The 23,329-nt window shown below is 47.8% G+C and overlaps 2 protein-coding genes and 1 long non-coding RNA gene across 7 annotated transcripts in view; 2 read left to right on the forward strand and 1 right to left on the reverse strand.

The window, feature by feature from the left end:
- Nucleotides 1-10,363, forward strand: part of LAMC2 (laminin subunit gamma 2) — a 56,479-nt gene extending 46,116 nt beyond the window's left edge. For both annotated transcript variants that reach the window (XM_004767923.3, XM_013064213.2), the window contains exons 17-24: nt 150-296; nt 800-944; nt 1,653-1,802; nt 2,550-2,664; nt 3,827-4,026; nt 5,704-5,862; nt 5,955-6,054; nt 8,622-10,363. In XM_004767923.3, coding sequence (XP_004767980.1) covers nt 150-296; nt 800-944; nt 1,653-1,802; nt 2,550-2,664; nt 3,827-4,026; nt 5,704-5,862; nt 5,955-6,054; nt 8,622-8,875 — 1,270 coding nt within the window. In that variant the 3' untranslated portion in view covers nt 8,876-10,363. The remainder of the gene's footprint in view (nt 1-149; nt 297-799; nt 945-1,652; nt 1,803-2,549; nt 2,665-3,826; nt 4,027-5,703; nt 5,863-5,954; nt 6,055-8,621) is intronic.
- Nucleotides 10,364-11,161: 798 nt separating this feature from the next.
- Nucleotides 11,162-12,993, forward strand: LOC123390365. The gene is made up of 3 exons (XR_006604956.1): nt 11,162-11,250; nt 12,014-12,072; nt 12,906-12,993. It is a non-coding gene; the product is annotated as an uncharacterized LOC123390365 (long non-coding RNA).
- Nucleotides 12,994-16,182: 3,189 nt separating this feature from the next.
- Nucleotides 16,183-23,329, reverse strand: part of NMNAT2 (nicotinamide nucleotide adenylyltransferase 2) — a 188,694-nt gene continuing 181,547 nt past the window's right edge. For all 4 annotated transcript variants that reach the window (XM_045074296.1, XM_013064214.2, XM_004767924.3 and 1 more), the window contains 3 exons: nt 20,385-20,486; nt 20,170-20,237; nt 16,183-17,500 (listed from right to left, as the gene is read on the reverse strand). In XM_045074296.1, coding sequence (XP_044930231.1) covers nt 17,398-17,500; nt 20,170-20,237; nt 20,385-20,486 — 273 coding nt within the window. In that variant the 3' untranslated portion in view covers nt 16,183-17,397. The remainder of the gene's footprint in view (nt 17,501-20,169; nt 20,238-20,384; nt 20,487-23,329) is intronic.

Raw genomic sequence — 23,329 nt, forward strand, 5'->3', positions numbered from 1 at the left:
CAGCTCCTCTAATTCCGTCCAGTCTGGGTCAATTCTGTTTGGCCTTTCTTGGCAATCCAGTTCCCCGTACTCTCTCTTCCTTCTGACCAAAGACCTAAAGGAAGACCTTTGCTAAGAAAACTCAAATTCTTTGTTTTGAATCCTTTCAGCCATGTTGGGTCAGCCAGTGACATGGAGCGGCTGGTCAGGGAAACCCAGGATGACCTCAAACAGGCGCTGTCGCTGGCCCACAACGCCCTGCGGGAAGGAGGCAGAGGCAGCCTGGACGGCTCCGCGGTGCAAGGGCTCATGGGAAAGTATGTTTGACGGGTTCTCGCATGTGCCAAGCTAGTCCTCATCTGCCTGCAGAGCACAGGCCACGTCTGAGGGGCACCGTGCTTCCTTTAAAGAAATCAGTCCTAAGGGACGAGAGAACGAGAGTGTTAATCTCGGGGAAGGGACATGTCTTTATGTCTGGAAGAAGGAAAGACTGAGTAAAACTTGGGTTTTGACCGAGAGATTGCAGTGCTTGGAGAAGTGGTGGTTGGAGGATGTGAGTAAATCCATCTGACAAAAGGAAGCATGTGGGAAGAAGATATGATCAAGGATTATCTGAATCCTTCAGACCCAACCTGAATATACTTTAAGGCTTATGTTTAGCTTGTGGAGAGGGACGCATATCTGGCACAAAACCTCATTTCGGTTCTTCTGATAACTGCAGCGACATACTTTTTACCCAACAGGATGAATGCTTTTAATAATAATAATAATTTTTAAAAAACAGTCGTTCCTCCAAGTTCTCTTTTTGCCTGCCCTGCAGGTTGGAGAAGGCCAAGTCCCTGGCCCAGCGACTGTCGGGGGAGGCCACTCAAACTGACGTTGAAGCAGATAGGTCTTACGAGCACAGTCTTCGCCTTCTCAATGCCGTGTCTCAGCTGCCAGGAGTCAGTGATCAGTCTTTTCAGGTAAGGGCATGTAGTGATGCACTGGATGGACAGAAGAAGGGTCACATACCTGCTTCTCTGGGCGGGGGGGCGGGGAGGGTTCCATACTATGGTTCAGTCCTTTAGCTTTTCCTCCACGGGACCCTTTTATGTTAGATTAGGAAGAATATTCTTCTTGTTAACAATTTCCTTGTTCTGAAACTCCATTCTTTGCCTCCGAAAAAGCCTTAGCCCACATCCTGAACCTATTAGTGGATAACAATTTTATATCTCCTCCTTAGTTTTGGGGACTACTGAAACTTGTGGGAAATTATTCAAGCTAAAGCTTGGTATTTACATTTAGGTCCGAACTACAGTACATTTCTATATACAGCCATTCGGAAGACTTCCGTTCTTCTCAGAAGTTTTACATTGTTTCTGAGGTTCATTTCTTTAACTATCAGAAACTTACTAGATTAAGAAGATGCAGCTTTCTAACCACACAAAAAGCACTCACAGTGATTCCCACAAAAATGTTTCCACGCATGTATAAGCCAACATGTAAAATTTTAAAAGAGAGAGAGACGCTTGGGGAAACTGCCGTCTGACTATCGATAGGCACTTTCTTTCATTTCTGTTAGGTTTTATGTTGGGATTGCTGTTTTCAAACAGTGACACCAGCTCCTAAGAAAGCTGGTGTGGCAACTGCTGGGCAGCAAGTCTGACTCCTGCATTTCTCTGGACTTACAGCTAGAAGTGAAGAAGTTCGAACAAAAAACTGGTGCTCTCTCAAGCCTGGTGACTCGGCATATGGATGAGTTCAAGCATGTGCAAAGCAGTCTGGGAAACTGGGAAGAAGAAACCCAGCAGCTCTTACAGAATGGAAAGAATGGGAGACAGGTATCCTTTTTTTAACTCACTCACTCCACAAACAGGGAGTGGATGCATACCGTATGAATGAATATGGCAAGAGGCCATCAGTACACAACCATAGAAAACTCTCTGAAGGGCTCAGTACCACTGTGGAGTAACTGAGATGCGGACAGCTTGATCTAATAAGTTCTGGTCCCGCCCACTGAATCTGCCCTCAACCTAGGAATAGGACTCAGGCCTCTGGAGTTCAGTTGTGCTCCAGCTTCTTCTACTAGCTTGGCTTTAGGAAGTATACAGAGTATAAAATTATTTGCAGGGACTCCTGGGTGGCTCAGTGGGTTAAAGCCTCTGCCTTCGGCTCAGGTAGCGATCTCAGGATCCTGGGATTGAGCCCCGCATCCGCATCGGGCTCTCTGCTCAGCAGGGAGCCTGCTTCCTCCTCTCTCTTTGCCAGCTTCTCTGCCTACTTGTGATCTCTGTCTGTCAAATAAATAAATAAAATCTTTAAAAAAAATTGTTTGCAAAACTGCACTTGTCCTTGATAGTGGACTTGAGTTTGAGACTGTTCTGTATACAGGCTGTGCCGTTGGGTTATAGAGCTTGCTCCGTCCGGGATTGTGGAGGGCTTTGCGACAGCACCCCTAGACCGTCTGGGGAATCACAGCACTCTGTTGTCGCGAAGAGAAATGTGTCTGAGTCATTCTGCCAACTGGAATGGTCTTCCTGAGTATGTGTTACATTTACTCTAATCTTACTCTGTCTTCCTGTTTACAGACATCAGATCAGCTGCTTTCCCGGGCCAACCTTGCTAAAAGCAGGGCCCAAGAAGCACTAAGTATGGGCAATGCCACTTTTTATGAAGTTGAGAACATCCTGAAAAACCTCCGAGGTAAGCATTTCATGGTTCAGGTTGCTTAATATGTTAAAGGAATAACCACAACTTTATTTTGAATCTCTGTGTATTTCTTGAAATGATAGCTACATTGGGATAGTTACAGACACTTAATAAGTATCTTCCTAAAGAAAGAAATTGTATTAACATTTGATTGTATTAACATTTAGCTCGATGTCAGGAAGCTTGAGTTCTGATGGAACTTGGCTGGGCCGCATGACAGCTCTGAGCGCACTGTGTGACCTTAGGCCAGTCCCAGGCTTTCCAGACCCTAATGTCTTCTTCTTTAAAGAAAGAAGGTTGAGTTAAAGGATCTCTAAGGTCCTTCACAGATCCAGCATCCTACTACAGACAGTTTTCCTTTTCTCTGGTGGCCTGGTTGGTTCCAACGTAGAGTCAATGTGGTTTCTTTGTGGTGAAGATAGCGGAACTCTCAACAGCACCTGCATCCCAGGAAATGTGGGTCTGTGCCTTGCAGAGATTTGGTTACAATTTAGGTTTCTTCACTCAAGAACAAAAAAGAAGCATTTCTAAAGTCTTGGGATTTCTTACAGGAAGGTCCTCCCTACTATCCATTCTGTTCAACCTCCAGCTTCCATCACTGGCAGCTTCGGGTTCAAGGCTCTGGCTTGAAACTTTGGGCTTCAAAGAGTTTACCTATTTCTGATCTACTTTGGGGTCTTAGGTGGAGACCCAGGGCAGGCTGATTGTCAGTTTCTCTAAGCAACAACCTAATCATGGCCCTTTCAGTGCCTTCTTTAAGATGCTTTCTGCTAGGTGGCTCAGTCAACTAAGTGTCTGCCTTCAGCTCAGGTCATGACCCCAGGGTGCTGGGATCGAGTCCTGCATCTCCTGCATCAGGCTGTCTGCTCAGTGGGTTGGCTGCTTCTCCCTCTGCCTCTGCAGCATCCCTTGCTTGTGCTCTAGCTCACACACACTCTCTCTCTCTCTCTCCAACAAATAAATTATATATATATATATATATATATATATATATACTGTTATGGCAGTAACAGTCAAATCTTCTCACACTCTTGCCCCCAAGCAGTAATAACTCTCTTCCTGGGATTTTTCTTAAAAAGCCCCCATTCAATTTCATTCGTTAGTTTCATAAGTCACTTTGCATCTTCATGGCAATTTTTTCTTGTCTTCATTTCAGAGTTTGACCTGCAGGTCGAAGACAGAAAAGCAGAAGCAGAAGAGGCCATGAAGAGACTCCCCTACATCAGCCAGAAGGTCGAAGATGCCAGTGACAAGACCAAGCAAGCAGAGACAGCCCTGGGCGGTGCTGCCGCGGACGCCCAGAGGGCAAAGACCGCAGCCAGGGAGGCGCTGGAGATCACTGACAAGATAGAGCAGGTAAAGAGAAATTGAAATACAGGTTGGCACGAGCATCCACAAACGCAAGGGTCATATGGGAAAGGAGAGAGCTTCGGGGTTATTTTGACGCCTAGATCTCAAGAGTCCCGAGGAGTCCCCGGTCCATGGCAACACCAGAACCACTTACGTGCCCCTTTTGTGGGTTGATTCACGAGGCTGTCATGGACTGAGAGCTAGGGCCTTCATTTTCAGCTCCCTTTTTGGACAATACCAGGAGAGGAACCATCCAAGATTGTTTTTTTTTGTATCAACTCTTGCATGAGTTTCCTAGAGCACCTGTAACAAGGGACCACAGAGGAGATGGCTGGAAACAAGAGAAGTTTGTTCTCTCGCAGCTCTGGGGGCTAAAAGTCAGAAACCAAGATGTCAGCAGAGCCACAGCCCCTTGGAGGCTCTTGGATAGAAACCTTGCCTGCCTCTTCCTAGCTTCTGCTGGTGACGGTCACTCCTTAGTGCTCCTCGGTTTACAGCAGTGTCACTCCAATCTCTGCCTCTGTCATCACAGGGGGGTTTTCTCCCTGGGTATCTCTGACCCCTCTTGTGACAACACTGGTCATTTTGAATTAGGGGCTCCCTGGGCTCCAGTATAACCTTATCTTAAGTAATTGAATCTGCAACAACCTTACTTCCTAATCAGGTCATGTTCTGAAGTCCTGGGGTGTAGGACATCAGCATATCCTTTTGAGGACACCATTCAACCCCATAACAATAATCATCAGTGTTGGAGTCCAGATTATGAAATTCTGGAGTCCTGGTTCCCTTATGTCTATTTTCTATGTCTAAGTGTGGCGTGTTCATTTTTTCCCCTTCCACTACATGCCAGCACTGTGCTTGGTGCTGGGAATATGAAGCTGAGAAAGACCCAGGCCTTCTCTTCAAGGAACACCCGGTGTAATGAGGGGAGGTAGACTAGATATCCTGCAACCCCCACGTGAAATGCTACAATACAGTCTGTGCTTCTCGGCTAGGAGAGAGCTTCATAACTCTCATTTAGGCATGACTTCAAAATGCTTATGCAACTCTGGAAAGCCCGGAGGGAACTCTTTGTATCTGGACTATTTGACCTCACTCTTGGACCACGTAGTAATTTGCAAGAATGATTTCTAATTTTAAGTCCCTTGAGGGTAGAGACCAATTTCATGTGGCTCTCTTTATATAGCTTCTGGCACAGAGACACCTGCAATTTGATGTTTCGTAACAGCTTATGGGTGTAAAGGTATTGATAAACTTTGTCCTAATTAAAAGAAAAGTGACAGCTGTAGCCCATTCCTTCTCTGCACCTTGAACTCAGCTGTCTCTCAAGGATCCTAGAAAAGTTGCTTCAAAAGACTGTGGCAGCAAAGAACTACGACAGGAAGTGATGTGACTTTCTCACCCTCTGGGTTTTCCCAAATTGTTTTTATGGCATTCACTTTTTGATAAGCGTTGACCTGAGAGGAAATCAGCGTCTCACTGCTGATGCTCCTAGTCCCCACAGACATACCCCCACTTAATTCGTTGGAAGCAGAGCTTGGGCACGGGTGTGTCTCTGAGTCTGACTCTTGTTCGTCTAAATTACTGGCTACAGCTGTTTATTTTTTCCTCTCTTTGTCCCTGGGATGTTTTTGTGCCTCACCCCTCGCTCTCCTCCCGTCCTGGCTCCCTTTCTTTTCCCAGGAGATAGGAAGTCTGAACTTGGAAGCCAATGTGACAGCAGATGGAGCCTTGGCCATGGAGAAGGGACTGGCCACTCTGAAGGGTGAGGTGAGGGATGTGGACGGAGAGCTGGCGAGGAAGGAGCAAGAGTTTGACCTGGATACAGATGCAGTGCAGATGGTCAGTTCCCATCGTTCTCACGGGAGATTCTTTTAAACCTGCCAACATGAGAGACACCCTTTCAAGACTGCCTTGTATTTCTTTTTCTTTAGGTAATTACAGAAGCCCAAAGAGTTGACAACAGAGCCAAGAATGCTGGAGCTACGATCCAAGACACCCTCAACTCACTGGACAGCATCCTACACTTGATAAGTATGTGGGCTATGCCTAAGCTTCCAGCTGTGCTCCTAGCCCCACTGAGCAGAAGCCATAGGGTACCCACAAGGGTATCGGAAATTTGCTTTATTTCTGGGCCCAGATGCTTCAGGCACACAACGTCACATTTTCTGGACTCGATTTTACCATCTAAAGATGGGTCACTGAGTACCTATTGCTCTTGGAGGTGAAGGTCTGTAGCTCAGAGATCTGGGTGCATTTAGGGAAGGTGCCTTGAAGCGCAAAGAGGTTGACCATGTCTCGCCCATCCCACAGCAGACTGTGGAGGAAGTATTCAACCTTCACAGCTCAAGAGAAGACGGGACAGTCTGACAGGCCTGCTAAGGGTTCTGACCTTGTTCCTGGGAAGCTCGTGGGCGGTTGTGGGCAGAGAAGTAACATCATCGCTGTAGTCTGCAGAAAGGCCACGAAGTGGAGGGTGGGAGTGAGTGGAGGAGCCTTGGTTAGGCAAAAGGTGGGGTGAAAGGGGGAAAGGTGGGAAGGAATGGAGGAGGCGGGTGACAGAGCCTGAGCCCTGAGGCGGTGGGGGTGGGGCGTGGGGGTGGGGGCAGATTCTCCCACAGCCTGTGAAGTCCAGAGTTACTTGCTGGTTCTGCTGTTTATCCCCAGCCAGCAGTTATACCTTGTTACAACCAGTTGTGGGAACTTGACCTGCCTGGTTAGGAGCCCAGAAGAAATGTAAAGGTTGTAGGTACCTGAGATACTGCAAAATTTTCAGACAAAATAGATTTGATGGCACAGGGCAGCCAGAATTCAGTTTTACAGAACCCCTCCCCTGGTGGGGGGGGAACGTGATGAGGATTAACAGGCTGGATGAGGGTTTGCCATCAGTTTTACCCATCCAGAAGACAGAGCTGAAGGCAGACACTAAACAACTGAGCCCCCCAGGCACCGCCAGCTGAAGGACTTCAAAATCTGATTTTTCTGTGGAGTACCGTCCTCACTCACCTCGGGAGATAACACTGTTTTGTTAAACTGATGACTCTGCTTTGTGGTCCAATAAGCCCCAAGGAGTAAAGACCCTCTAAGGGTTAAAAAAAACAACAACCAAAAAAAAAAAAAAAAAAAAAAAACCCAAACCCTACTCCCCAGTGGAGATTTTAGCAGCGTTGTTTCGGTTCTGAAAAAAGTAATGAAACCAATAGGGCCTTTCAAGAGAAGCTGCGAGTGTGGGGAGTGGTTGGTGGGAACTGTGAAACATTTACCAGGCATCCGGGGCTCTGCCAGGTGTTCTCTGGTGTAATATCACTTACACCTTTGAAGGGTCTTTTGAGATGGGTTTTATTTATTTATTTTACTATTATTATTTTATCTCACGGAGCTGTCCACTGAGGCTCAGAGAGGTTGATCATGTCCCAGGAATCACATAGTAAACTGTGGAGGTGGGATTCGAAGTGAGATCCTTCGTGGCCAGTGCTCCTGCCCTTTCTGTGAGCAGCTTGGGCTGCCCCTCCGTGGACATGGTTGTTGTGTTCCCAAACTTCCTTAACTTTCTCGGCATGGCACAGACCGCCGCCTGCTGGTTCCGCCCTGCTCCTCGGAGAAGGACCAGTGCTCTGGATCTCCCTTTTTTGTTATGCTGCTGTTCCTCCTGTTGCACCCTGGAGTCCTGAGCCCGTCACCATGGCGTCACCCCAGGCTCCATAAAGCGGGCGGGCCAGTGCGATCACTGCAGCTCAGATGTGGAGGCAGCCTGACCTTGAGTTTGAATTGACCAAAGGTCACACAGGCCCTATTCACATCATACAGGTCTGGCCAGGGGCCCTTCATGCTGACGTTAGTTTTAGATTGTGTGTGGGTAAAACATACCTGTACAAATACGACTGCATTTCATATGGGAAATAAACGAGCATCTAGCTGGATTCCCACGGACTCAGGCCAGAATGAAGTCTCGTATCATTTCCAAACAGCTGGAATCTATCCTCCAAGTAGCAAAGCATACCTTGGCCTCTAGAAACCCAAAAGCCCAACCAGTCTCTAAAGGTCTTCTAATGGAAAATAGCAAGATATTTCCTAAGGGTAGTTCGGTAAACATCGTTGGGAGTTGGTCTTGCTCTCAGGGTGAGCTGTACTGGGCAGACACCTTGGACGGTGTTCAGTCTCCTGTGACCTTCAGCCTTCATTCTTTCAGAGCATGAACAGTGGGTACCGATGTGAAAGGAGAAATCCAAGCTTCCTGTTTCTTAACTATAGAGCTCAGAGGCTTGAACTGGGCTGTTCGTAACTTGTAACTAGGCTAGCACTCTCAGAATATTTTCTATATTATTCCCGATGCAAAATAAGTCTTTTTTTAAAATTTATTTTATTTTAGATTGAAGTTTTTTATTTTAAGTAAACTCCACACCACCTTTGGGGCTTGAACTCACAACCCTGAGATCAACAGTCACATGCTTCACCACCTGAGCTAGGCAGATGCCCCTAGAAAAGCATGACATATGGTTTTCTCCGGGCCCACCACTTAAGGGTCTAGAGGGCCCACACGTGTTCTAGGAGATCTAACCACAGCCCTTCTATGTTATCTCCTTTCTCATGCCCTCAAATAGGTCAGCCTGGCAGTGTGGATGAAGAGAAGTTGACCTTACTGGAGCAGAAGCTCTTCCGGGCCAAGGCTCAGATCAATAGCCAGCTGAGGCCGTTGATGGCAGAGCTGGAAGAGAGAACCCGTCGGCAGCAGGGCCGCCTCCATGTGCTGGAGATGAGCATAGACGGGATTCTTGCTGACGTGAAGAACCTGGAGAATATCAGAGACAACCTTCCTCCGGGCTGCTACAACACGCAGGCTCTCGAGCAACAGTGAATCTGCTGTAGAGACTGCTCACGGAGGCTTTTGGGATACAGAACTCAAGAGCCACCTCCTGTGGCTAAGGGTGGGATGGAGAGACATTTGAGCATGTTGAATGGGCATGTTCAGGTCCACTGAACCTGACCCCATCCCCGAGAGCTTGGCCAGATCAACGTCTTCTTTCACCAGTGTGATACTGCTTGTTTCCTGATGCTGGGCAGTGGGCAGATAGCAATGGGTATGAGACTGGCCAAGGGCCTGGACCCTGAAGGGTGGACTGGATGGAAGGACAAGCCACACGGCCAGGTGTTTGCCTCAAGAGAGTCTCAGACTGAGTCCTGGAGTACGGACAGGTGCTGCTGGGCTCTAGTCGGCTTATTCTTCAGGTAATGTGACCAGAGGAAATTTTTTTTAACTTTGCCCACCCATACAATTCTTAATGTCTGAGCAGAGAGTGAAGCCCAGTCACACTGTGGCCAGTAAAATAATGTTGACTTATAGTGTCCAGTGCAAGCTTCTTGTTGACTGGAGTTCCTCCCACTTACCACCCAGTGTGTCAACATGTGTTCCACTTTCAAGCTGGAAGAAGTGACTAGTGATGGAGTGAGAGTCTATAAGGCTGGTCCAATTGGACCAATGGTGCCTGCTTGCGTCCTGCCACCTTTGAGTTCTTCTGGGACCTGGAAGTGACATCCTTTCTCTGATGATGCCATGACTCGTTAGAGACTACATTTTTATTAAAGCATTTCTGACCAGCTAAACAAACACTGGGAAGGTACTTACTTTTGGGTTTCAAAGTGATAGAGAAATTCAACTTGGGCATTGAAAGAAGTACAATTATATAGAAGAGTTATTAGTCCTAAATCAGTCCCACTTTTCAAACACTAAAAATTGTGTCTATGTGTTTTATTTTCTCACTCTCTCTCCCTATAGCAGAGAATGTTGCTATTCACACTGGAGCTGGGTAGACTCCATCCTCCATCCATCCATCCTTCCTTCCTTCCTTCTTTCCTTCCATCCATCCATCCATCCATCCTTGCAACATGTATTTATTGAGTACCTTCTGTGTGTCAGGCCGGGGTACAGTGGTGACATAGTCTCTGCCCTCACAGAGTTGATTGCCTAGTAATGAAGACGAACACTAAAAAAATAAATTTAAACGTACAACTCTTGTTCAATAGAAGTGATTTTTATTGCAATAACCCCCTGGTTTGCAACCTCATTTCTCAACAGAACATATGTTGCAAGACACTCCCATGGGGGCAGTTGGGATTTGGCAAAGCCGGGATGGCTCTGGGTTGTGCACACTTCTCATTCCAGCTGTCCCTCCTCCCCTTTCCACACCTGATTGCAACAGACTGTTGAGTCATGACAATACCAATGGGAATTGCAGGAAAAACCAGAAATGATTCCATCCCGGGTTGGAAGATGTTGGTGCAGACTCGCCTTTGTACTTCCTTGGCTTTTTGTGGATTTGTTTTTGAATAAAGAATAATTCTTAGATGCCTGTGGTCAGTTTCTCATTTGTCAAACTTTAAGGTGGAGGTACCAAAGCATTGGAAACTAAAATGCCACAGAAACAGCAATGAGTCCTACCTAGAGTTCACATTTTTTGAACATCTTGTTTTGCCCTTTCCAACCATTAAAGCCTTTATGAGAGTTAATTGGTGCTGTCTCCTAAGCATGAAGAAGGATTTATTTCTGTAACAACCTGAACGGGGTGGGGTTTTAATTAATATTTTTGTCTTTTTTTCTTTGGCTATGAAATTAAGGTGAAATCAGTAGTTTGTGGTACATTGTCATGTTTTTAAATAAATAAAAATCTAATAAATTAAGATCCTGAATTGGCCATCTAGCCAAGTGGCTGAGGAAAAGATTCCATTCCTGTCCACGTTAACCCCACAAATTCTGAGAGGTCTGATCCCTTTGCTTTACCTTCTGTAGAAGTGAATTTATAATCCTGTCTTGGCATACTAAATCATATATCCTATAAATCTCTCACCGTAATTAACGACTAGTGCCCAGGAAATGTGTATTTATTAATTAGGTTAGATTAACCGCTGTTACATAGACCTAAAAATGTACATCACTCAAACACAGTAGACATTTTTCTTGCTTTTGTGATGAATGGGGAGAAGGTCGGTAGGATGACCCTCCACATTCCAGAATGCTTCCATTTACAACGTGTGACTTCTAAGGTTGCCCTGGGAAACATTTCCATTCCAATGAGTGGGAAGGGAAGAAGACACAGAAGTGGGAGACACCTGGAAGATTTTCAGGGGCCAGGCCTGGGAGGAGATGCACGTCACTTTCTCTCACGTTCCATGATCCAGAACCCAGTTTTATGACCACATCCGACTTGCCAGGGGTCTGGGAGATATAGCCCCTTGGTAAGAAGCCATGTCTCAGGGGCAGTCTTACACTTTGAAAGGGAGAATGCGTTAGAATGCGTAACTAGTGATTGGCGTCTGTCTCTGCCAAGTATGAGATTAAGCAGTACATGTTCTAGGGAAGTTGGTGTGGGATTCCATTAGTTAATACCATGTGATCATAAAGGGATTCCTCAATGAGATAAATTGTTAAGGAGGTAATAGACCATCTTCCCTGACAAATGGGAGATGATTTCTGAAAAGAGATGGGAATTGGAAAGTGACTCATGTGACTCCCTTGGTATAGACATGATTCCCTCATTTCTGAGGACCTTACAAATTATCCCTTAGAAGAGAGAAAGGGTGTGTGGCTGAAAACCCACCCAGGACTTGGCCTCTGTTGCTGGTCTTGTCCTGACCCTGTCAAGTTAAGGGAGCTGTCCTCCCTGGTTCTCATCCATATTTCTAATTGGTAGTGAAAACTCTCTGTACTTCTCCCCTGAGAGCTTTCTGATTAATTGTGCTGGTAAGTCATTATGCCTATCATCATCTACTTTGACTCATAGGGATTTCTGTTTGGGGGGAAGGGTAAGGGATGAAACTGCACATAGGCTATGGCTTCTTAGCAGATGTATTTCTGATCTTATCCCAGGATGTGGTTTCTTGTCAGTAGTCTTGGGAGGCCAGAGGAAAGGGGAAGACGATACTCAGTAATGTCCAATGTTTGGAATGAGGCTCAAGGACGGGGATATATTTATTATGTCTTCTTTCAATATTTTTGCAGGGTCATGGGAGCACTGTGGATTCTTGCTGTGGTTCAATTTTGCCACCTGGAAAGTAGAGGTTAGATTTTTTTTTTTTCTGCTTCCTTTATGGGCTACATGGAGCTTCCTAAGAAACTCCAAGATCTGAAGCTTACTTTTATGGGTCATAAGAGAAGAGATGTGTATGTACATGAATATTAATTCATAGTTAGTACATATATTTTATAAGTTAATGTAAGTTAGCACTAAACCAGTGTTTATGCCCAATTTTAAACAAATTTTCAACATTACATACTCTCAGGACAGAGGAAAAAAGTGTTTAGGTTTGTGGCCAGTATAGCAAACATAAACACAAGTAATCAATTTACAAGGCATATCAAGCATCATTACGGTGGGCCACCAAACCCAGATGGACACACACGAAGCTAACTAATTCCAATCTTAAACAATAACAACAAAATACATAGTAAGAACCAAAATGATTTTTTTTAAAGCACAACTAATCTGACAATCAAGTGACTAAGCCCTAAATGAGGGGTCTACAGGGGAATTGCTATTTTACCTTCTGAATCGTAACTGATACTAGCTAACGACAATCACCATTTGGATCTATACCAGCACACAATGCATGTCACAACTACAAACGAGATAAGAACTAATAGAGCAGAACTGAGAAATTAACAATTATTCTTTTTTTTTTTTTTTGCTTGTTTACACTGTCAAAACGGTGAGTTTAATGATTTTTCTTATTTAGGCTTTTTTATACCAAAAGTGAGTTATACAAGTTTAGTTTTTGCAAGTACATTTTTGTTTCATAAAGAACTAATTTCATTAGGGAGCCAAAGCGAAGCAATAAGAAACCGAAGATTAGGTAGGTTCTAAGACTCATTTTTTTTTTCATTGAAAACTCAGGTGCGGTTCACAAGTTTGCTAATTATTCTTCCCTGCCTACAACCCTTGGGCGTGGCTGTATATGCTTTTATATCACACATGTGGCATCAGATAAGCCAGGCAGAAAATCTGCTCTAAGAACATTTTTGCAACTGTTGGCTCCCGTCAAGTAAGACTATGACAAAAAAGGTGACTAATTCTGCAACTGGCAGAGAAGATTCTGGACAAAGACACAAGACTAGTAGCATTGTCTTATTTATTAATGTAATTCAAACATTTTGCTGATAAAACTTTTGTCCATGACTATCCTAGCAACAAAATTTTACTCATAATATTTCACTATGAAATGGTGTTGCAACTTCAGTGTAGTTTTTATGAATGGAGTGATTTTCATAAAGCAAATCCTACTCTTAAAATGGCAGATTCAGTGACCAAAAGTGATTAAAAAAAAAAAAAAAGCTTCCCCCTCCCCATGCTAATCCATGAGACTGTTTGGATCAAACTGAGTTTTGGACCTGGGCAAGATTGAAGAAAAAGAGAGTAGCTCATTCCTAAGTACCTGGAACAGGCGAATAGGACACCCCAAACTGACACAACCAAGAAAGGCCATGAAGAATTACATTCACCCAGCAGCTCTAGGAAGGTGTAGACTGGATGAATCTGACCGAAAGCGTGTGCTCCTTTACCACAGTGCTATTCCTCGGGTGTCCTAATTGCAGGAGCTACAAAATCAGTCCCTGTTTCTATCCTCCCCCATCTCACCTGTCGGCCTTCCTGTGGTAGCCTTGGGAGAGATCCTGAGCTTTTCGTAGTCTATGGATTTAGTTTTGCGTCACTCTTTTGATGAATGGAATAAAATAACATGCTTTTCTCTCTTAGTCTCCCAAAGTGTGTTTATATCAGTTTGGGAGAGGAGATTGGGTTGTTAAAATACAGTCATGTCTTCCTAAAATTCTCTGCCTTTTGCTGCAGTTTGATGACTGAGTCTCACTTTCTACTTAATTAGAACAGCGAGTTCTTCTATTCTTTCTGAGAAGCTGAAGCACGAGACCAGAGAATGCTGGGGGAGGGTTCTCCACACGGAGGTGGGAAGAAGAGCGACTCTAGAAGCTCTAGTTCTGGGTTTCAGGCACTTCAATAAGAGACTTTCCTCCCCTGTTCCTATGTACATTCAAGGAAAATGAAAGCAAGAAGGACCCAGAGACTGCCTGGGGGAGGGGATGGCGAATGAGGTACCAGGTAGCAGCACAGAGCTCCCCAGAGGGCCACTCCTCGAGGAGAGTCACTGGCACAAAGGGTTTCCCTCCTGCCTGTTTTTACCCATATCAGACACTTTCTGCAGAGCAGGAGAGATGTTTTTCACTGGTAGGCAGGAAATGAGGCTCCTGACCCCTCTTAACAAGATCATTGCAGCCCATGCCTTTCTCAGAGCCATTCCAGCCTTGAGTTGGCCTTTGGAGGAAGAAGGGGGACCCCAAAGGGGAAATCAGGGCTAGAGGGCATCCTCATGTCACCTGGGGCCCTACTTCAGACTCTGAATCTTTCTGGTGCTAGCCTTTGCAAGATCACAGGCACAGTGTCCTGCCCTGGACTGAGGGGGCCTCTGACCTCCCCCCAGCAAATGACGAATGGCACAGTTTGGGGAATGGATAATTCTACCCAAAAGAAAATTCACTTTTTCTTGGATTTAAGGAAAGCTATTTTAATACAATCCCTGTGATCCACCAAGATCAGATCTGCCCCCTTTCATTCCAGACATCTTCTACTGCCCCTGTTCTTTTCCTTCCTGTGCACCATCCTACCCCACACCAGCCACGCACAGCCAGTCCCACAGGTTCCCTCTCATGGGCTGTGGACTAAAGGGGGCCTGACCACAGAGCCCATAAGAATAATGGGGTGCATCAAACAGACAAAAGATGTTTGTTTTCTCTGTTCTGCTCATGTAGATCCTCATAACAAATTAAACCATAGATAAACTTCACATCCTTGAAAATGTTTTCTTTTCTTGGCTTAGGGCTGTTTTGCCCAAAGGCTCTTCTGTCTCTTTCTCTCTCTCTTCAGTGTCATCTTGAGCATTTGAGGTCTTTCCTAGCTTCCATAGAGCATCCTTTCTTGGATTCTGAGGGTCACTATTTTGGGATTTCCTCTAAACTGCTGAGATCTCTTGATTTCTGAGCTATAACCTTCCTCCCCATCACACCCCTCGTCCCTCGTCCCTCAAGACTGGCATACGCTATGCGATATAGAGGAGCACCTGGGTGAGACATGATTTAAGAGAAAGATGCCTGGTAAAGGCTGAAAAGAATAGAAACCACTCATTACCTGGTCAGTATCATGGGGAATTGGGGGGACAGAGATCATGTGGTACAAAGTCCTAAGGGTCAGGGAAACAATACCCTTTTGCCAGGCTCTACACTTGCTGTATAAACTTGGACCAGCCATTTAATCCAGAAGATCTCTGCTCCCTCATCTTTTAAAGGAGAATGTTGAATCAACTAATCTCTGAAAGTTTTCTTTTTTTTCATTTAGCTTCCATGGTCCTTAACCAAACACTGAGACCCAAAAATAGGTTCTTCATTTCCTCCCCTGGAGATTATTTCCAAAATCCTTCCTGAATGCTACCTGAACATGTTGTTCTGTTGCATCCAGTTCCTTTCCCTGGAGGCTATGAAGACTGTCACAGACGTGAAATGGGTACTGAAGAATGGTGTCCCTGATGTCAGGTCTCAGCTCACCCCTCCGGGGCCATAACTGATACTAGATTTTGATTAAAGCATCCCGTTGCTTCATTCCATGAAGACAACCAAAATCCCAAGAGCCAGGGACTAGATGAGAGAGAGCATAAGAGGATAATTTCCTTTTGGCTCTCAAAACAGGGCATGAGCGAGACCTGAACAACTAGAACAGTCTGTCAGAACGTTTTGCAGGAGCAGCAGAGGAAGGTAAGAAGTTAGAAAAAGGATGAAACCATCTAGTGGCTCTTAATGCCCTCTCCCCCATGATCTCTGCTCTGTGAACCCACTCCCCTGTCAGACAGATTTCCTCAGGCAGTGACTGTGGTTCTGGGCTCTGCAGGAGATACGACCAGCTCCAGAAACAAGGCCAAGGTACTGTGTCTCAAGAAAAAACTGACCTTGGGCACCACCTGGGTCACTGCAGGAAGAGAAGGTGAGAACCATCAATTCCCTTCAGGGCAACAGGCCTCTCTCTCCTTGGTCATCCTGGACTTGCATCATGACAGAAAATGTTCCCAGCCAAACAGGCAAAAAATAATTCCAATTAGCAAAGATCTCTAGGGTTGAGTGAATTCCTAGCATATTTTATTTCTGAAATGCCTGCATTGGTAGGATTTGGCCTTGAATAGGTGATTCTTCTCAGAGGCAGGAACGTGGCCAGGTAGGACCTCCAAGGGCTTAGTGGTGACGTGAAGGATTCTTGGGAACGCTGGGCTGGCAGGGAACCCACTCTGCCATCAGTCACAGCCCGAAGGGGGAAGCGTACAGATGCCACCTGGATATAGGGATGGACTGGCTCTGTGTGATCACAGGGGCTGAGCATCGGACAATGGTCTTCTGAAACTAAGGAAATGGACACAAATTCTTCTGAGAAACCCTACTCTTCCCAGACCTGCCTTCCAGGTTTTGGAAACTGAAAGCCTCGGTCCTGAGCCTAGTCGGCAGCTGCTGTGTGTGGGGGTGTGTGGGGCGTGAGTGGGCAAGTGGGGGTGCCGGGAAGGTGGAGGTGGTTGGCCTTCTTCACCGGGTGCGGCTCTCACGCGGAGGCTGGCTACGGTGTCCGCCCAAAGGGACGTTACCACCGCAGGAAGGCATCAAGACTACAAACATAAAGAACCACGGACACGGATTTCATCCAAATTCTATGAGGAGTGAACAACAACAAGAACAACAAAACAAAACAAAACAAAAAACAAGAGAAGAAAGGAAAAGAAAGAACAAAATAGCCCTTCGTGGTAAAGGGCATGCTGGGAAGGCGAGAGCCAGAGCCGCCTCCCCAGAGCATGCTGGGAGGACGGGCCCGGAGCCGCGCTCTAGAGCATGCTGGGAGACAGACGCCAGAGCCGCCTCCCCAGAGCATGCTGGGAGACAGACGCCAGAGCCGCCTCCCCAGAGCATGCTGGGAGGACGGGCCCGGAGCCGCGCTCTAGAGCATGCTGGGAGGACGGGCCCGGAGCCGCGCTCTAGAGCATGCTGGGAGGCAGACGCCAGCACGTCTCCGGCGGCTGCACTTCCCCCCGCTCCCACCCCATTCCCTCACCCACCCCCAACCCGGAGACGAGAGGAGAGCCTGTCCGAAGATGACTGCTGAGTAGGGTGTGCGGTGGTTCTCTGCAGGTCCCCCACACTCTGGACGGTTGAGCCAGCAAGTGGGGGGAACAGTCAAGAGGAGGAGATGGAGAAACAGAGGCAGGAGAAGAACGGGGGGACTGACAGAGGTGGAGCGGCCGGTGTGTTGCCGGAGGACGAGGGGAGAGCGGAGCGGAGCGCGGGGGCTGCTAGCCCGAGGTGTTGATGTACAGCTGGCTCTTGAGAATGTAGTCGATGACCGGCTGGGACAGGTAGTCCACCACGTGGCCGTCCCCGTGCTGCAGGGCCAGCCTGGGCGAGAAGACACAGGAGTCAGAGGACGCCTTCCCTGACCAAGGCGGAAGGACGCGCCCGCCTGCCCACTCTCCCAGGGAAGGGGTTTGCCCGACACCCCAGTCTCTGCCTTTGCTTAGGCTCCATGAATGGCTTCCCTCTTGGGACAAAGCTCGCCTGCCCCAGAATTCCTCCCCGCCCTGGGGACTCCCTACCACCCTGGCTCTGCCATTTCCCAGCAGAGGGACCTTAGGCAAGTTACTCAAGCCCATCTGTTCTTCAGTTTTTTCCTCTCTAAAAATGAGGCAAATATTTGGGCCCACCTCCTTCAGTTATTAAAAGGATTTAAAAAATAAAAATAAAAGGCTTAAAGGAGTCATGCAAAGCCTTTAGAACAGCCCAAGCACACAGCAGGTATTTGAATGTGTTGACTGTTATCTTATTCCTTCGTGTTTCTCCGCATCATGGTCTCACGACAAGGAATCTCCTCATGGACCACTTTTCCCTCCTGGGAGCCCTGACAGAGGTGATCTCCTCTGAGGGAGGGAGGAAGAAGGAAGGCACTGCCGGGTACGAAAGGTTCCAGTGAGGCACTTGGATTCTTCACAGTTGCGTGCGCCAGCCTTGGCCTGGCTGCTTCCCATTCTCTGCTCATATGATGGTCTTGGGAATGTCAGGCCCCAAGGAGCTATTTGTAAAAACTGCCCATACTCCTCCAGAAATACAGATTCTGGAAGGCAGTGAGCCCTGCCCTGTGAGACCCTCTCAGAAGCTGGCTCATGGCCTCTTTGGTCTGTCTTGATCTTCCAAGCAAGCCAGGTCCCTACGTGCCTCCCTGCATGGTTCACAGGGAGACTTCTGGAGAAAGTGGCCTGTATTCTCGGTTTCCAAGTGCCAATCCCAACTTGATCAGAATCCCCCAGAGGGGCACCTGGGTGGCTCAGTGGGTTAAAGCCTCTGCCTTTGGCTCAGGTCATGATCTCAGGGTCCTGGGATCGAGCCCCACATTGGGCTCTCTGCTCAGCGGGGAGCCTGCTTCCCCCTCTCTCTGCCTGCCTCTCTGCCTACCTGTGATCTCTGTCTGTCAAATAAATAAATAAATCTTAAAAAAAAAAAAAAAAAGACTCCCCCAGAAAGCCGACCCCTTGGCTCATCCACCACAGATTCTGATTCAGTGGGACTGAAGGGGACACAGGAATTTGTGTGTTTGTGTAAGTTTGTGGGGTAATTGTATCACGCAGCCATGTTTGGAAACAAATCCGTCCCCTCTCCCCCCAGTGGCCCTTGTCAGTTGGGCTTCGGCTTTTGCCTCACAGTTTGATGCTCCTCTTTGAGTTGTCTACGGAATCACCTTCCAGGGAGGAAGTCCAGCAGACCTTTAAAAATGCTGGGTCCACCTCATTTCTCGGAAATCCGCGACAGAGACGACAAGGCTCTCCATCTTCGCACCCTCTCTCGCCTTGGTTCTCGGGCCAGCACCGCTGCTGGTCTGAAGGCTCCTGAGCCTTCTAAATGCTTCTCAGGGACTGCTTCTCCCTGGGAGGTCAGCCATACTCTTAATGTAGTTTACACTTCCGTGCTCAAGGCTTTCCATCCATTTCCACTCCCAGACCTCCATGTTCACAGATCTCCCCATTCCCCCGGACGTCTCCACTTGGAGTTGGTGGCGGAGCTGTCACCTGGCCCTCAGCATCCATTCTCTGTGCTTCTGTTCAGTAATAGAACCTCCCGAGTGTAAGCTGGGCACATCAAGTCCGTTTGCTGGCCTCCCTTGAAGCAAGGTGTGGCCACGCGACTGGGGCTGAGCCCGGGGGCACAGGGGGAACTGATGTGTGCAACCCCGAGCCACCTTTTTAAGGACAAAGCTCCTGCCCTTTCCAGCGGCCCCAGCAGCAGCTGTGGACCCACAGATAGAAGCTTCACATGGAAGAGGTCAGAGATTCAATCTCTTCTGACTTCAGTAAGAGGGAAGTAAACACATCTTTTATTGAAACCATGACTATTTGGGCTCTTTTTTGTTAGGACAGCTTAGCCTATATGCTCATTAATACACTATTTCATAAACACCTCGAACTGAAGAGTCTCAAACTAAAAACATCCTCTTCCTCCCATGAACCAGCTAAAACCAGCTAACAACCCCCCCACCACCCTTAAAAGAAAATGACTGAGGGGTGTCTGGGTGGCTCAGCTGAATGTCGGACTCTTGATTTTGGCTCAGGGTTGTGAGATCAAGCCCCATGTCAGGCTCTGTGCGGGTGTGGAGCCTGCTTCAGATTCTCTCTCTCCTGGGTGCCTGGTGGGCTCAGTTAAGCATCTGCCTTCGACTCAAGTCATGAGCCCAGGTGCTGGGGTAGAGTCCCACATTGGGCTCCTTGCTCAGCAGGGAGCCTGCTTCTCCCTCTGCCTGCTGCTCCCCCTGCTTGGGCTCTCTCTCTGACAAACAAATAAATAAAACCTAGGAGAGGGGAAAAAAGATTCTCTCTCTCTCTCTTCCTCTAACCACCCCCCCACTCTTAAAAAAAAAAAGAAAGTAAATGATTGGGGACAAATACGCGAGGTCCCCAAAGAAGGCTGAATAACAGGCAGCAGGGTCAGCAGACATAAGGGTCCGCTTGAACCGAGGAAAGTTGTATTAACGCTTGTCGGCCCATTTGACCAAGGCCTCTCTGGCTGGGCATCAAACGTACCTGCTCTTGGTTGAGCTGACGACAGACATGGGATGGTTGATGTCATCCTTCACCACCATAATGTTGTTCTGGGGACAGAGCAGAGGAAGCAGGTTGCCCACCCCTCCCCCTTAAAGTCCTCAGGTGCCCTTCCTCCTCCTGCCCCCCTCCCCCTCCCCCACAGCAGGCCCCTCGGGGAAGGAGCAGGCCACAGAGCTAGGAGATGGAGAACTCACTTTGTATTTGCGGAGTATTGAGGAGTGATTCATGATTCGGTCTGTGTCCGCTGCGTCCCGGGGCACCACCACGATCCCGAAGTCCCCGACGATCACCTCCATCTGCGAACACAGAGAGCAACCTTGGGTGAGACCACGCCTCCAGCTCCTTAGTAGGTGGACTGGTCTGCCCTGTGGAAGGCCATGCTCTGGTCCTAAGCTTGCCTTTTCAGCCCTACCAGTCAGCTCTTTCGGGTAACAACCTGTCACCGTGTCACTGGAACGAGTGGGGACTTCGCCTGCCACCACAGAAGACGGTTCACAAATACCTCTGGACGGAAGAACAAATGTGCTCCCGCGTGATCTCTCTGGGAGAGATCGCCAATTCCTGAGGCTCTGGCTGGGTCCACTGTGCCGAAGGAGAACAGGAATGACACACGGTCCTCACGTGGCGGACCCTCTCCCAGGCGACATGGGTCCCGCTACCCAGCAGGTGTACCCCAGTGCCCAGCCGGACGCCTAAGGAGGGCTGGATGCTCCCCGCCTCAGCCACGTCAGAGCTGCTGGGGACTCAAGTGTGACAAAGAGCACGGAAGGGCCTGGAACACCTGTGTGCCCACAGGCAGTGACTGGAAGAGGACTATGGGGTCACTTCTGAGATCAGCCTCTGCACCATGCTTGCTGTGCTAATGAGAAATGAAAACTTTCCATAAAGAAAAAAAAAATTTTTTTTCTGGTTATACACAGAGTACAAGCTTGGGAAATTCAGGGGGAAAAAGAATCAATCACGATCATACAATCCAGATAAACTACTCTTAACGTGGTGCCTTCTGTCCACGGCTTCCCTTCCTTGTATATAACTACAAGTTTTCTCTGTATTTTTTATTTAGCATTTTTTATTAGCACTTATTTAGCATTTTTGTCATGGTCTGATTATTTCATTGTACTGTGATATACATGATATATTAAACCAATCTTACAGAATGTGTACAGTTACTTCTGATTTTTTGCAAGTATACATAACACTTTGTTGAAGATCTTTATGTATAAATCTTTTGCCACATCTTGGACTATTTCCTTAGGATAAGAAGTAAAATAATTAGATGAAACGATATACACTGAATGGATTTCAAAATCTTAAGGCTTATTACCAAGTTGCTTTCTGGAAACTAGTGCCAATTTTTATTTTCAAAAAGCCTGAAAGTTATGGCATTTAATAGACTTGGATCTCGCCCAGGCATATTGCTGTTTAGATCTTGCCAATTAAGGATCCCAGATGGGGAGAGAAGGGAGGGGGAGACAGGTTACTTCTAAGCGGGAAGCTCATTGTGCAAGACCTGCTCCAGTGGCAAGGGACCCAGGTCTCTCCTCTAATAAATGCCACAAAAACAGACATTAGGGAGCACTGGGGCCCCTTCGTCTGTATCAGACAATTTCGATACGAACAGAATCCCACTTCTCAGTCTCATTCATTGATTGTGTTCGCATACGTCTGTGTGTGCTCAGGCACGTGTACACATGCCCATGGGTGTTTCCAGCCACCTTTCCCCTACTTCTGCCACTGCTTACAAGCGGGGCTAGAGCGGCAGCGGGAGCGCTGACGTTGCCAACACAGAAAGCTGGTGGAAGGTGCCCTAGGAGGGAAGCTGCGGAGAGAAGTTAGAAGCTATGTAGAGAGTATCAGAGTCCCCACCGGATCGTGTCATTTATTAGGGACACAGCATTATAGGGCAAGCTGCAGCTGTCGGCCGTGCTCGGCTGGGGCAAACTGGCGCCAAGCATTTGTCCTGGAAACCAGGAATGTCAGGGAGAGGCAGGGCCAGGCGCTGGAGGTAGACCCAGCTCCTCCCTCCACAGCTTGAGAGTATTGCGCTGGGACCCACGGCTCAGAAGGTCACCAAGGCACTGGTTCCCAAACCTGGCGGAGCATTAGAATCCCCTGAGGAGCTTTCAACACTCTCGAAGCCCAGCCCACACCCAAGAACAGTGACATGAGAATCTCTGAGAGTGGGACCCAAGCAGCAATAGTTTTGTTTTTTGTTTTTTCACTTCCCAGGAGATTCCAGTATGCAACCAGCTTGAGGACCCGGGGTCTAAGTGCTGCTTAAAACTCCAGGGGAAGTGGTGGGGTGCAGAAACAGAAATGAAAAGGGAGAGGAGAGGGGGCAGTGAGGGGGGAGGGAGAAGGAGACGAGGGGAGGGAATCCAAGCTGGTAGACGCGAACATTCCTCAGCTGCCTGTCTCGCCAGAAGACTCAAGATGCCTGGTGCACATGGCCTCATGCAGGGTCTGCCTTTGGTTTGATTCCGAGAACTGGGCAGATGTTCCGCAAGCGATGAATGAAATACAGGGGCTAGTTAAAGGGAGCCTTCTCGTTGAAAGTATGCAAACAATGGTTCAGACTGGAGTCCGGCCTCCCCGGGGAAGTCACCCTATGGGTGACACGAGTGCAGCTGGTGCTTCCCACGCAGGAACGAATGATCTGATTGTTCAATCAATAACAGTTCCAGGGGGCTCAGTGGGTGGCAAGCAGAGGGAGACCTTGTTGCCTACCTAAGGTGTTTTCTTTTTCCAGCAACAGGTGACAGACTTGCCCCCTGGGAATCGCAGATGGAGCGAGGGGGACAGGGTCTATAGGACAAGACATAGAGCTTAACCGCATCCGAGCAGCACGTCTGCGGGAGTTTGGGTTGGGGACAGCAGATCTTTTCTGCTCCTTTGCCTAGATCCTAGGACACCGGGCTTGATTTCCATGCTAGAAGGTATTTGGGTTGTGTGTGTGTGTGTCTTGGGGTGGGGAGAGATGCCATGTGCTAGATTGGTAAGGCGTGCCCTTGGTCCCACAGGTATCCGTCTCACGCAGGGACTTAGCTGTCCTTCCCACTCCCCCCGAAACCCCATCTCCTGCCTTCTCCTGGCCCCCAGGGACCAGTGTCTCCTGGTTTCCTCCTATCTCAGCACGTGC

Source organism: Mustela putorius, unplaced genomic scaffold (genome assembly GCF_011764305.1).
Source record: "Mustela putorius furo isolate JIRA1106 unplaced genomic scaffold, ASM1176430v1.1 tig00537335_pilon_pilon_pilon, whole genome shotgun sequence".
Classification (NCBI taxonomy): domain Eukaryota; kingdom Metazoa; phylum Chordata; class Mammalia; order Carnivora; family Mustelidae; genus Mustela; species Mustela putorius.